Source organism: Marmota marmota, unplaced genomic scaffold (assembly GCF_001458135.2).
Source record: "Marmota marmota marmota unplaced genomic scaffold, marMar, whole genome shotgun sequence".
Lineage (NCBI taxonomy): Eukaryota > Metazoa > Chordata > Mammalia > Rodentia > Sciuridae > Marmota > Marmota marmota.
In genome coordinates, this window is record NW_026000174.1 from 34849409 (window position 1) to 34863137 (window position 13729).

At 32.9% G+C, this 13729-nt stretch overlaps 1 protein-coding gene across 13 annotated transcripts in view; it reads left to right on the top strand.

Moving 5' to 3' along the window:
• The window catches only part of Gas2 (growth arrest specific 2), a 125371-nt gene that overhangs the window by 5720 nt on the left and 105922 nt on the right, over positions 1-13729 (top strand). For 11 of the 13 annotated variants that reach the window (XM_048788500.1, XM_015477714.2, XM_015477715.2 and 8 more), the window contains 2 exons: positions 2484-2648; positions 13019-13140. In XM_048788500.1, coding sequence (XP_048644457.1) covers positions 2504-2648; positions 13019-13140 — 267 coding nt within the window. In that variant the 5' untranslated portion in view covers positions 2484-2503. Of the gene's footprint in view, positions 1-2482; positions 2649-3983; positions 4123-13018; positions 13141-13729 lie in introns of those variants that run through there. The other 2 variants (XM_015477716.2, XM_048788501.1) reach the window with 2 other exon arrangements.

Consider the following 13729-nt stretch of genomic DNA (forward strand, 5'->3'; position numbering starts at 1 on the left):
TTGCTGGATTATTCTGATTGTTTTTACTTGATGATCACCTGTACATATTAGAAGATAGCTTGAATTACATTTCTGGCAAAATGCAAACCAGATGACATGAGAAATAAATGTAGCACTGTCAAGGAAGATAAAAACTTCACTGTTTGCAAGTATTGAGGGGAAGGATTGTGTCCCTCTGACTCATTGAAATGGTTGCACCCCATTAGGCTTACTGTAAACTATCCCTTGATGAATTCTTTGCTGGACAATGAGCTTAAGAATCTGAGGTGTCTTCTTGCTTTTACAGAGCAAAATAGGGCTCTGATGCTTCAGTGGAAGTTGCAGAACACATAATAGGGTGTAGGTAAAGTTACTAAAGCACCACATCTCACTTTCAGGAAAGTAGTGGGAGAGATTGTGTCTTGAGAAGAAAGGCATTTTAGAGGTAACCCTTTTAAGATTTCAATTAGTTTATTTAAACATATGAATCATGTGCTTTAATATATTATTACTTAAATGTTTGTTTCTGAGAGTAGCTGGCCTGTAAACATCCTAACCAGCTACAAAGAGATGTTTTATTTTGCTGGGAATGGACCTATTTTTAAGAGAACAGAGATTGAAAGGTGTTTTAGGATTTTTGTGATTAATCAGAAGGTTTGGAGAAAACTTCAGGACTTTATATGAATAATGTCATCATTAACTGTGATAGACTGCAACAATGGTATATGTTCTGATTCATATACCATCAATTTAATAACTTACAGTATGGTAGAGTAAAAACATTTCCTATTTATGCTACATCACTTTAGATACTTAGAGATTTAGAGAATGTTTTCAAAGAGAATTTATGATAATTGTTTTCAAATATTATTCAAAAGAGTAATGAAATTGTGATTGTGCCTTTAAGTTGTTATATTTATGACACATTTTCGGTATTTATTCACTTTCCTAACAGTCTCTTCTAATATTTAGGAGGTGGTGACATTTTACATTGTTTGAAATACCAATGTCTTACATTTTCAAAAAATAGTCATGAAAAGAAATTAACCAATGCTAAGTGAATTACAGTTCAACATTAACTGAAAATGAATAGTATGCAAAGTTTCTAAGAATAAAACAGATAGCACATAACTTGTATTGTTAACTTTACAATGCCACAGATAGCCTTAGGGATGTAGCTTAGTGGTAGAGAGAGCTTGCCAAGCATTCATGAGCTCTATCCCAGCCCTAAAAATTAGAAAATAAAACAAATATTAATATATAACTGAAAATCTTATGATAGCATACAAATCTTACTCCATGCCTGTTGCAAATATTTTCATTTAATTATGTTGCATTTGACTAATTTCATATTCATATTTTATTTGTAGACAGAATGAAATACTGCAAGTTCATAAACATATGACTTCACTATTTTAGCAGTTTCAACAGTAATTTCTATAGACTTATGTCCTGATAGTCATGAATAAAAGTGTTATATTCAGAGCAAATATATATATATATATTTCAAATATCTTTTCTATAACACACATGTTGTAACAGGAATAAGGAAATCAGGTAAATGAAGTTGTTTCTTGTTTTATAGAATAAAATATTTATCTATTCCCACTCTAAAAATTATTTCAAACAAAACCCGTCAGGTAAAATAGGCTAAGTGGGAAGATAGAAAGGAAGAAAGACATAATAGTAGAGGACAAAAAGTTACCTGTGATAGGATTTGTTAGAATTATGTTGTAATTCTAGATTATTAGTATGAGCTCTTGATTAGCGCATTTTATAAAAATGTGTCATTATGGAAAGAGTGTTGATGTGTGAAGACCAGATCAGCCTTCCTGTGCTATGATCTGTCTGATCTTGGTTAAGTCAGAAACTCTCTGCTTGTTGCTTTCTGTGACCATCAAAGAGATCTTTTGAATGCACCGCCTTACCTGTCCCCCACTCAATTCTTTTATTGTGAGTTTTTAATTAATTGGCTATTTCAAAAACCAGGTGCTATGCTTTATCTTTTAGGCAACAGTTTTTGGAGGACTATGTGTTTACCATAAATTGTGCAAATAATGTAACTGATAATATTTAGTCCTAAAACTTTATGAAAATTTATGTTTTCAAAAATTAACCCAAACAATGAGAGTTAACAAATTGGGCATTAAAATTTTAATTCAACCACTTTTTATTTCGTTCAAGTAAATGGAATTTCTTGCCTTAGCAGCTGATCCTTTCCAAATATATTATTTTACATGAGCTAAGGGGTTACTGTTTGATTTCTTATTTGACCTTTGACTGCTGTTATTTCCTACCAAGTGGTTGGCCAAAAGTGAGAGGGCCTTTACAAATAAAGCAATGTTTCATGGAGTTTAATAATTAATCACCTGACCTATCACCAAAAAAAAAAAAAAAAATCCCCAAAACAAAACCATGAAACTGGTTCAATACGTTGTCATTGTGGCAGTATTTTAACCACATAAGTCTGTATAAAAGCAATTGCTTTTTTGTTTCCAAAACAGGTATTACAAGTGGATAAATAATGTGCACTGCTCTGAGCCCAAAGGTGCGCAGTGGGCCTGGCCTCTCTGATATGCATCAGTATAGCCAATGGCTGGCCAGCAGACATGAAGCTAATTTGCTACCGATGAAAGAAGATCTGGCCTTGTGGTTAACCAATCTATTAGGTAAGGTTATAAGATATCATTTTGTGACCATAGATAACATTTTGTTGTTGTTGCTTTTTCCTCTTACGATCTCCTTCACCTAAGCATGTGATAGCAACTTGGAAAGAAAGGCTTTCATTATTTGGATTTTTCATCTGGGAAACCTGAAGCATGTGGAAAATTTCAAGGAATTTCCCAATGTCTTTCATATGAACTGTGATTCATGATTCCAACATCATGCATTGAAATGTGGAAATATGTGGTCAAATTGCTTAGTACATTTATATACTAGTCTGATTTATTTTTCACTTTTCTTTCGTATAACTGACCAACTTGACCTATTCTTTTGACAGTGTTCACAGGCCATAGTCTGTGAAATCTAGCTTCTAAAACTAGATTTCTTTGTCCTACTTTTATAGCACACCTTCTAAAACTGCTGAATACCCAATCTTAGGAACAAAAACATCTATCCTTTGTCCAAATGAGCTGACTACACTTATTTAACCTTGAACTAAACTTTTTCTTCTCAATTCACCTTTGTTTTCATGTACTTGTCTGACAATATTGTTGAGAAAAAGCCTACCTCAAGCAAAGCTGCCTCTTCATTTCTTTGGATAAAATTTCTACAAGTGCAAAATAGATTTATACATTTAAAAAATCATAGTATACACTAATATTTTCCTGAAGAATAAAATTGATTTACATCTTGGGGAAAGGATCCTTACAGAGCTTATAAGATATAAGATCTGGATATTGAGTCAAAGTAGAATATATAAGGCACTTTATCATTTGCAGAAGGGGTTTGTCAACATGGCTTTATTCTTTAAGGAATGCTTCAGGGTTAATGTTGGTATCTTCACACTTCAGTTGATGAAACTGAAAAGATTAATGAAAACCACCCTGTCCATCTGAAATTTTCACCTTATTTGGTGAGGTTTGAGCCCATTTTAGCAAGCTTTTTTTCCCTGCTTGCTATGGTTGTGAATTTTTGCATGGATTTTGTTTATTCTTATTTATTTTCCCCCTTAGAGACACAGTGTGCACCCTATTTTGGCAACTTTTCATGGTTTAACCAGGGCTATCAAATATGGGTACATAAACTGTAGTTTTTCACAAAGGTGCTCAGTCAAAGGGCAATGAGTCAGAAGTTCAGCCACCATCCCCCAGAAAGACTTTCCCTTCACTCTTTTGTGACATCCTCTCTACCAGAAGGAGGGGGCTACCATCTGTTAGTAATTCATCCATGCAAAGGAGGAATTTTGTCTCCATCAAATGTAGTTATTTTAGCTTAAACATGGATTTTTCTTTCTTTGTTTTATCACTTTAGGATTCACTAATGATTGTTACTTTAGCAATTCATTAACTTTCAGCTGTCTGTCTTCTGATATAAGCTATCATGTGCAGCAGTATAAAAGAGAAGTTGAGTACAGACTCTGGAAATACACCACTGGCATTTGAACCCCAGCTCTGTCACTTTCTGAAAGTGTGATCTTGGGCAAGTTCCTTAACATCTCCATGTCTTGTTTTTCTCATGTATACAACAATTATTTTATATACACACATATGTGTGTGTGTGTATGTGTATGTGTGTGTTTACTATAATAACAGTTATTATCTATCTAGTGCCTTGTTTTTCTCATGTATGCAATAGTTATTATATGATATAATAACAGTTATTATCTATCTAGTATTATCTATTTATAGGTTGTTGTGAAAGTAAATAATTTAAATATTTATAATACTTAAAATAATGCCAGGCATATAGTGAACAGTAAACATGTTGTTACTCATTTATATAGTTCAGTGAAACTATTAATTTGATTTAGTGCATGAATTCATTAATTCAAGAAATATGTCTGACCTCAGCTGTGTTGGACTCTGGAATAAGAATGTGTCAATTCAACTCAGTTCCACTGTTTACTGTGTGTCTTATTACAAAATGCTTCAGTTCTACAGTCTGTAAAATTCGTACAATACTAATACCAACCTTAATGATTTGGTGGTTGTTTGAATGAGATCATCAGACTATGGTCTATGACATAATAATCAACCAGTAAGTAATAACTATTATGATGACTATGTTCCAGACACATTCTGAATGGTAGTAGAGGTGATTAAGAATAGACATAGTACCTATTCTTACAAAATTTAGAGTAGATTAGCAAATAAACATATTCTATAGGTAATTGAATATGTAATCCATTGACAGAACCTAAAATATTGAATTTGCAATTAGACTGTGAAATGGGGTTTGGGCAGGGCAAGATATCAAAGGGCTTGAGGTAAACTTCAAGGGGTTTGTATTTAAACGGAGAACTGAAGAATGGTTGATAGCTAGCAAGACAAAGCATGGAGTAAGAGTCTTTGTGGGCAGGAAAGGAATTGGGCTGGGAAGGAGTTTAATATTTTGGAAGAAATGAATGAAGTCTAGCATCAACATGAGAGAGAGAAAGAGAGAGAAAGGGAGACACAGAGAGAGACTGTGTGTGTGTGTGTTTCATCAGACTTGTTAGGCCTACTCCACATACTGCTTTGAGTAGCATATTAAGGAACTTATAATTTATGGAATGATCAATGAAGAGCCATTGAAATTTCCAGGCAGGGGAAATGGACACTCCAATGTCCCATGACTTATCATCAAGGCATTTTATTTAGTGAACGTGATCAGTTACAAAGTAGCTTGATCAGTGTGACAGCCCAAGACAGCCTCAAAGAAGAGAGTCAGTGTGTGTAATGGAAAGATCCTTGGATTAAAAGTCAGGAGACCTGGCTCCTAACTGGGAGTCAGGAGACCTGGCTTCTGGTTCTGGCTTTGCTGCTCTGTAGGAAACTTGCCCAGAGTCACTCAGCTATCTTTTCTGGGCTCTGTGTCCTCAACCATAAAATGAAGGGATTGGAGTAGATGATCTCTAATATCTTTACCAGCTCCCAAAAGTTAAGTTTTCAAGAAATCCATCTGTTGAGACCCATGAGGGCAATTGAGGTCATTGATGTGCATAAACAAGGAAAGGATTTATATAAAGGAATGACCTTCTTTTAAAGAATAGGAATTTTTTAAAAAAATTTAGTAGTTGAACACAAATGCAATTGATAGCTTATGGATTTTCTCAGGATCGGAATCCTGAACAAATCTCAAGACACAGTGAAGTGTAACCTTTGAATCCTCTTGAGTCCATATGAAGTAGAATGGTAATGAACTTCAAGTGAATACCCTCATGGCAAGTTGGAAAGTAGTCTAATAACTTGAAATTATTTCAATTGTAAAACATTTGGAAGTAGGACACTATTAATACCAGATTGGTGGTTATCAGGAGAAGAGGAATAAATGTATGGCCCTGCTAGGTATTTTCTTATGTACATCTAGTATTCACATATCATGGAAATAGAGCCACTAAGATAAATTTTAAAATTATTTATTACTGGGTATTTTGTTCCTTCAGAAATATTTGCAGATTTTTACCATGCTGCTCTCTTCCAATTCTTACTTTTTATGTAAACATGAAAGTTGGAGATGTCTCAGCAGTAGTTTCAAAGTTAATCCTGTCTTCATAGAAAGTAAAATTCCTCATTGAAGTAGAAAATTACATACGAAATTAAAGCTTTTAATTAGGTTTTACTGTTGTGATATGGGACCTTACTTTATCATTGTGATATGGAAATATTTCCTGCTTCTTTCTGGGATAGTTGTCCAAAATGAAACAAATTCTTCAATTTTTCCAAAGGAGTTTCAAATTCTAAGTGCAGATATTTCTGATCCTACATATTAAGTATCAATTGAAAAAAAAATGTACTTTTTGAAGAATGATCAATTGATATTTAGAGTTTTTGAAGGACAAGTATGATTTGATGGGCAAGAAAATGATTTCTGTGAGCCAGAGTTTTGTCTCAGTGGTAGAGCGCTTGCCTAGCATGTGTGAGGCACTGGGTTTGATCCCTGGCACCACATAAAAAGAAATAAAATAAAGGTATTATGTCCATCTACAATAACAAAAAAATTTTTTTCAAGCTAAAATTTAAATATTAGAATGTAAAATACTGGCTGTCTTATATGTCTACTAATGAAAGTCAATAAATACTCATAGGACTTGGGATCTGAGTGGGGGACAGCATGACAAATGACATGAGATCATGTGACATTTTCTGACTATTTACATATCCCTTGGTACATCTACTTATTTTATGGGAAATACTCTTTGTAATCCTAGTATGTCTCCTAATAATTGCTGGGATGATGGTCCCATTTTTTAGCAAACTTTCAGAAAAGACATAAAAAGATTATTTGGCCATTGTACTCTGCATTACATATCTGCATTAAATCTTTATTCTATATTTAAATATTCACATTTATTTCCCCAAAGGGCTACTATTTTGTTGTTCTTACTTACATATAATTATTGCTCTTTTATTATTTAACTGTGTCCTCAGGACAAATTAGAAAATCAAATGATTCTATAAATAAATCTTTGGGAAAAAATTTAATTGTGGCTTTGAGAAAACTGGATGCTATTAAATTAAAAGTTTCATCTTATAGCCACCAACCGTCATTCAAATAGGTTAGGCATATTTTAGTAACTTCATGGTTATTGATGGATTTTTGAAGATTGTTATTGGCTTGACTTTGATATAAATATACTGAACATAAATGTTTTCAAATTGTACATTTTGCTTTTATCTTTTATTTGAAAGCTTTACTTTGCTTTCTATGAGTTTTATCCAGCAATACTGTATGAATCACATGGGAGTATACTTTTGAGAAAAGATTTTCATTAGGCATCAAAAATTGAAATTATTTTTAAAGATTGTAAATATTTAGAATGAAGGTATATGTGTACAGATATTCAGGAACTTTGAACAAATTATAAGATATATTACAAACAAAGTTATGCTGAATTAAATTTATTTACATTTAGAAAATCCATTATGACAATTGAGGTCATGGTGATTTTATCTTCTTTGACCTTTCTACATGCACATAAAAGATTTCAATTGTTTTCACTTTAATCTTTCCTTTTTTTTTTTTATACTGAGGATTAAACCCAGGGGTGCTCAACCACTGAGCCATATCTCCAGTCTTTTTTTATATTTTATTTAGAGACAGGGTCTCTCTGAGTTGCTAAGTGCCTCACTAAGTTGCTGAGGCTGGCTTTGAACTCACCATCCTCCTGCCTTAGCCTCCCGAGCCGCTGGGATTACAGGCATGCACCACCACACCAGGCAATTGTTTTCACTTTAATATAACCTGTATGTAATGATTCCATTTTTCAGTCATTTCTAAAAAGTAAAATAACTTTGTCATTAAGCACCTGTTTATTGAAGTTGTTGCTGTCTAATAAGTTTGGAATGACTTTTCTTGACAACACCCTTTCTCCTACATTTTGTAGGTATGTTCAGTAAAGATTCCTTAGGAAGGGTGGTATCTTATAGCTAGATTAAAACAATTTAACTCATGTTCACAAGTTGATACTTTTCAGAGTGGTTAGTGCCTATTTCTTTATTGACTTTTGTAATAGAACCAGCTTTTTAAAAGTATATATGCATTTTATATAAATTCAGGATACACATTTGTGAATCAGCTTGCATAGGCACTGGCCTAGGGTTTCTGGGTAAAATGAGTTATTTCCAATCTCACAATCTTCAAAAATCAGTCTTAAAATATGAAATAATTTGGGCTAAGACAGAAAATAATATGTGTTTGAGTTCTTTAACTAGAGAAATAAGTTATAATTGAGGGGTACAATGGAGATGGAAGTAGAGTTTGATAGTATAATAATCAGATCATTCCTAGAGGCTACAACATAGCAGCTTTCTTCTGCAGCAAATCAAATCAACTATCAGAGCATTCCTGAATTCTACAGACTGTCAAGTAGGCTGCTATTCATTTTCAGCACCATTGTCTTTAATCCCAAACTGTTCTTTTCCTGAAAAGTTTTCTGGGGTGTTTTTACAGAGAAAAAGACAATCACATTAATGAGAATGCATTGTTATAAGAAATAGCCATTTGTGTATTCAGCAAATATTTAAGTAGTGAAGCATAGTGGCTAAGAGCATAGACTATGACCTTGAACTGCCTGGGTCAAAGAGCCAGATTATTCTCTGAGCTGGGTGACTTTAGGCAAATTACTTAATCTTCACACCTATGTTTCATTATCTGTAAAATAATAGCATCCACTCCAAGTTTTATAAGAATATTAAAAACAGGAACATGAGTACAAGGAAATTGCTTACAACAGTGCCTGATGCATAATACCCAAGGGATTATTAGGTGTGTGGTCATATCTGTAAAAATTAAGTACTGCTATAAGAGGAAAACATTTCTTCTTAGGATCAGAGAAGAGTAAATTAATTTTAACTTGGTGGCTTCAGTCTAAAATATTCTATATATTGATAGACATTATGAAAATTATGGCAAACATATTTCTGGAAGGAATACACTGATGTTTATGGACATACATTTTTATTATTTGCCTAATAAATATTTCTCACAGATGTTTATTTCCTATAATTGAGCCTTAATATAAGTGACTAATCACAATATTAAATCAATTTCCCTATTTTTTTCTATTGTCCAGCTGTCAATCATGACTGGATTGATGCTGTAAAGATCACCGTTTACAATTATGAGTGCAAGAGTAGAAGATATTACTTCTAGACTAGCATATTTCAGATTAAACTTCAAATCAATGGTCTTTACAACCCAGGTGCAATTCATTAGTACAAAATGATTTGATTTTATTTCTTCATTGCCCTTTATTTTCCTAAACTTGTCAACTACAAGGAAAGGATGTAACTAGAAAAGCAATATTTATCTGGTTTTAGAATCACATTGTTTCTGATACTAATAATCTGAAATGTGAAGTTAGCTAACAGTTTAGATTAAAGAAGATCTGATTCTGCTTAGCAGAGATTTTTAAATTTTGCATGAATTTTTCTTGATAAATTGCAGTTGGTTCTTCATAGCCTGTTCTTATGGATTTGTTATGGTTAAACTCAACTAGTTTTATATTCTGTTGTTTTCTTTTAAGTACTATTAGTAACAGTAATGCAATAAAGAGTAAAGTAATATATTATCTCACATAAAGATTATAACTGATTTCTTATAATTATAGTATGTTTAAGTGCATATTTAATGTTTCTTAATAGTTGGATGGAAAATACATTACAAATGAAGTTTTTTTTTTGTGTTAACTTTGCAGTCTCACATTTTTCCTTCATTTGAGGCAGTACATTTCAGCTATAAAGTATGTAACTGTCTCTGTTTTAGCCAAAAAAAAAAAAAAAAAAAAATCCCACCTTTCCAAGCTATAAAATATACAGAATTGAAAGTTGACACCTAATATATTTTTCATTGGATACAGATGTTCAATGTAAAATTCTTTCTTCTAGTATTCATAAAATGTTGGATAACCAGAAATCTTCAGGTATAACGTATGAAAAGTACAAAGAAATCATACCTTTTGGTAAATTGCTAATAGCTTTTTAATGAAAGCTGTTTTTATTCTCATAATTTACAAGTTTGTTTAAGAATAGTGTGTCACTAAAAATATGAATGGAATCTTTAAATTGCCATGGAACTTCATGAAATAAGAATATTCTAAATTTCTCTTCCAAATGTAGAAAATCTTATAAGTATCTTATAAAAGAGTCATTCAACAGTTTGTGTACATTATACCTCGTTTATCTTGAAATCTAAATGCTTTTGAATACATAATAAACATTTTAAGAAACTGTTTCTAATAGTAATTTTTCATGCCAGTTTGCAATACCATCCTTGTTGGCAAATACAGGCCGATATGGGGAATGCATAGTACAATCTATTATGCTGACTTTTTGTATATTAAGACTACTGTGTTCATTTTTGAAGTGAGCTGAGCTGTGTACAGTTTTGAAGTAGAAGCAGCTCTTCCAAGGCTAACCTTTGAGAACTGGGAGCTACTGATGGTTTGCCACCTGCAGAAGTCATTACCCAAGCTATGGGTGAAAATGTGCACTATCCAGTAAGGAGGAAAACACACGAAAAAGTAGTTGTTCTCTCTTTACCCATCCTTCCCCCATGCCTTCCCCAGAAACAAACAAAGAAACACACACACACACACACACAATAATAATAAAATAAACTGGACACAAATCATTTTAAACAGGTGTTTCTTTAAATACAAATACAGATATTGTCAGTTTAAGTCAATAGTTAATCTGTAGTTCTACTTGCACAAAAATAATACCCTTTTGTCCCAGTGTGTTATCTTTCCATTTATTAATTAAACCACTCAGTGGAACCCATTGACTAGATGCCTGCTGTATGAATAACATCATGCCTCACTCTGTAGAAGAGTGAAAAAGGCAGACATCAAGAAGTTTGCATTGTACTGTGGAAAATAAGAACTTTATATGAAACATGTTGCTCACAATCAAACTGTTTGCTATGTATCCAAATAAAGGGTATTCATGAGAATAAATTATACAGAAAACAGATCATTGTGCTCTGGGAGAAACTTTTTCTGGAACTGTGATTAAAAGAAAGGTAGAAATTGGCCAGGCAGATGGAAGGTAGGATACTGAAGGTAGGGTCATGCCAGGAACAGAAGCATGACAGAAAAAACAGACAGTTTTGATGGGAACATGAAAGGTAAAGTGTGGACCGTGGAACAGAGTACAGAGATGTTAGACTAGCAGGTGGCTTGGAAGTTCACCTTTGCATGTCAGATTTCATATTCTTGGTAGAGGAGGAGACTAGGGAATAAATGTGGAATAAATGTGTCAGAGTGAATAATGAACCAGTAAGGGTGATGCTTAGTAATATTAATTTATCAGTGAATGTGGTATGCATTGGAAAGAGAAGTTGGGCACAAACGGAATAACCATTGATCTTGTTACTGGAGGTTTAGGTATCAGATCTTAAAAGTATTTATTAAGATTATGACATGAGAAATAGAAGGCAGCTTCAATCTACTGGATTTTTGAATTGGGTGTTAAAGGAAAATTAAGGTGGCAAAAATAAATTATTCCAAATCTTAGAGAAATAAGGAGTAAAGAAAAGGAGAGAGCTTTAGAGAAGTCATTTGAGAATGCAAGTAGTGGTTTATGTATCTGGCTAGGGGATGGAGGATTCAGCTGTGAGAACTAAAGGGTATAAGGTTTCTATGGGGAATGACAAAAATGTTCTATAATTATGATGATAACTGTACAACTCTGTGAATATACAAAAAGTTGGTGAACTCAAGAAAGGTTACAAAGTGAAAGAAAAGAAGAAGAAAGGGAATATGCTTCAGGGACCATATAAGAAAAAAGAAAAATGGCTTTTAACTGAGATTCAGTTAAATGTTGTGGTGAATGAATTGTGAACTTCACTTGTAAGAGCAGTTCTTGAAGGTGTGGAGACAGTTGTGAAGAGAGAAAGGACAAAGCAGAGATCAGATCCTAATTAATTCTTCACTTTGAGAGCTGTAGTAGGAAGGGGGAATAGTTTAAAAGGAAATAATTTTTTTACAGCGTTTATCATTTGCATTTATTTTACCTGTAATTTCTTAAGCAAGATGGACAAACATATGCATTGGCCAGGCTATTAAAATGCTATTAAAGTGGCCAATGGTGGATGATATTTTTGTATTGCATGGCTTTATTTTAATAAAAAAAGAAATGTGATGTTCTTGTAAGAAGATATATTTCTAGCACAAAATACCAGTTTTCCTTTGTGGGCCACAGTAATTGGATGGGCTTCTGAGAATGAGAACCGAGTCAGAGAGGCCAAATTGTATAATCCCTGGTAAAACTGGTTCTTCGAGTTTCATTCACTAGTTGGTGTTCATTTCCCCTGATTCTGAAATGGTGAGGCTCTTTCACTCAGGATATCATTTATCCCTTTAATTTGAAATACATTTTTATGAAGTTAGAACTTAATTATAAAAACATAAAATATTTAGTTTCCTGCGACCAAATGAAAATCTGAAAAGGGAGGAACTGTGGAATGAAATTAATCAAATTATGCTATGTACATGTATTAATACAATGAATTTTACCTTTATGTATGTCTATAAAGCTATGAATGGAAGGAAAATTAGTACAATGGAGGAAGAGGAACAGGGGGGAAAAGGAGGGAAGGAAAGAGAAAGTACTTGGGACTGAAGTGGAAAAAATTATATTCCATCCCTGTATGCATATGCAAAACGAACCCCACTGTTATGTACACTATAATGCAATAGTAGAAATTCTTAAGAAACCATTTATTATGTTCAATTCCTATCTTAAGAAACCATTCTTTATGTTAAATCCTATTCTCAGTTGGAATAGAAATATTAGTGAGAAATATTAGTATAAAATATGTTCTTTAGCACAAATCTGACATTTCTGTTAGGAAATGATCATGCTTTTTTAATGTTCCTTTTTGGTTATTTCAGGGAAGGAGATCACAGCAGAAACTTTTATGGAGAAGTTGGATAATGGTGCTTTGCTCTGTCAACTTGCAGCAACTATGCAGGAGAAATTCAAAGAGAGCATGGATGTTAACAAGCCCACAAAGGTACAGGTCCCAGTACAGGAGTCACAACCAAGAGGCAGATTACAGTTACAGTGTAGTGTAATTTTATTGTAAATGGATGCATCAAGGACTGTGTTAAACAACAAAGTTTATATAGAAGTTATTTTTAATGCAGTAATATCTTATTTGCAGTTCAATTACATAAATGGTATTAGCCTTTTCATAAATCTAATTAGATGTTTATGAAAAATGATGGTATTAAAAGAGTATTCTGCATAATCTGGCTAAATCTAACACATTGAGTTAAAACAGCAGAGAAATAGTTTGTGTCATCAGGCAGTGAATAATATCTAGCCAAGAAAGATTTACTAAATAGGTTGTTGTCTTCAAAAATATTATGGCAGCCTATTGGAATAAAATATCTGGGAGTGTAATTTTTTGTTTCTTTTAAATGAGAAGTAGAATTGAAGTAAATAACTTTGGACGTATTATTTTCTTTATGATGGTCCAGATGATACTTTTCCTTAATTTTTAATAGAGAAGGAAAAGAAACAAAAAAGTTTGAAATAAGGTTGAAGGAAGCTTAAAATAAATTGAAACAAAAACAACAACAACAACAAATCTGTTAAAT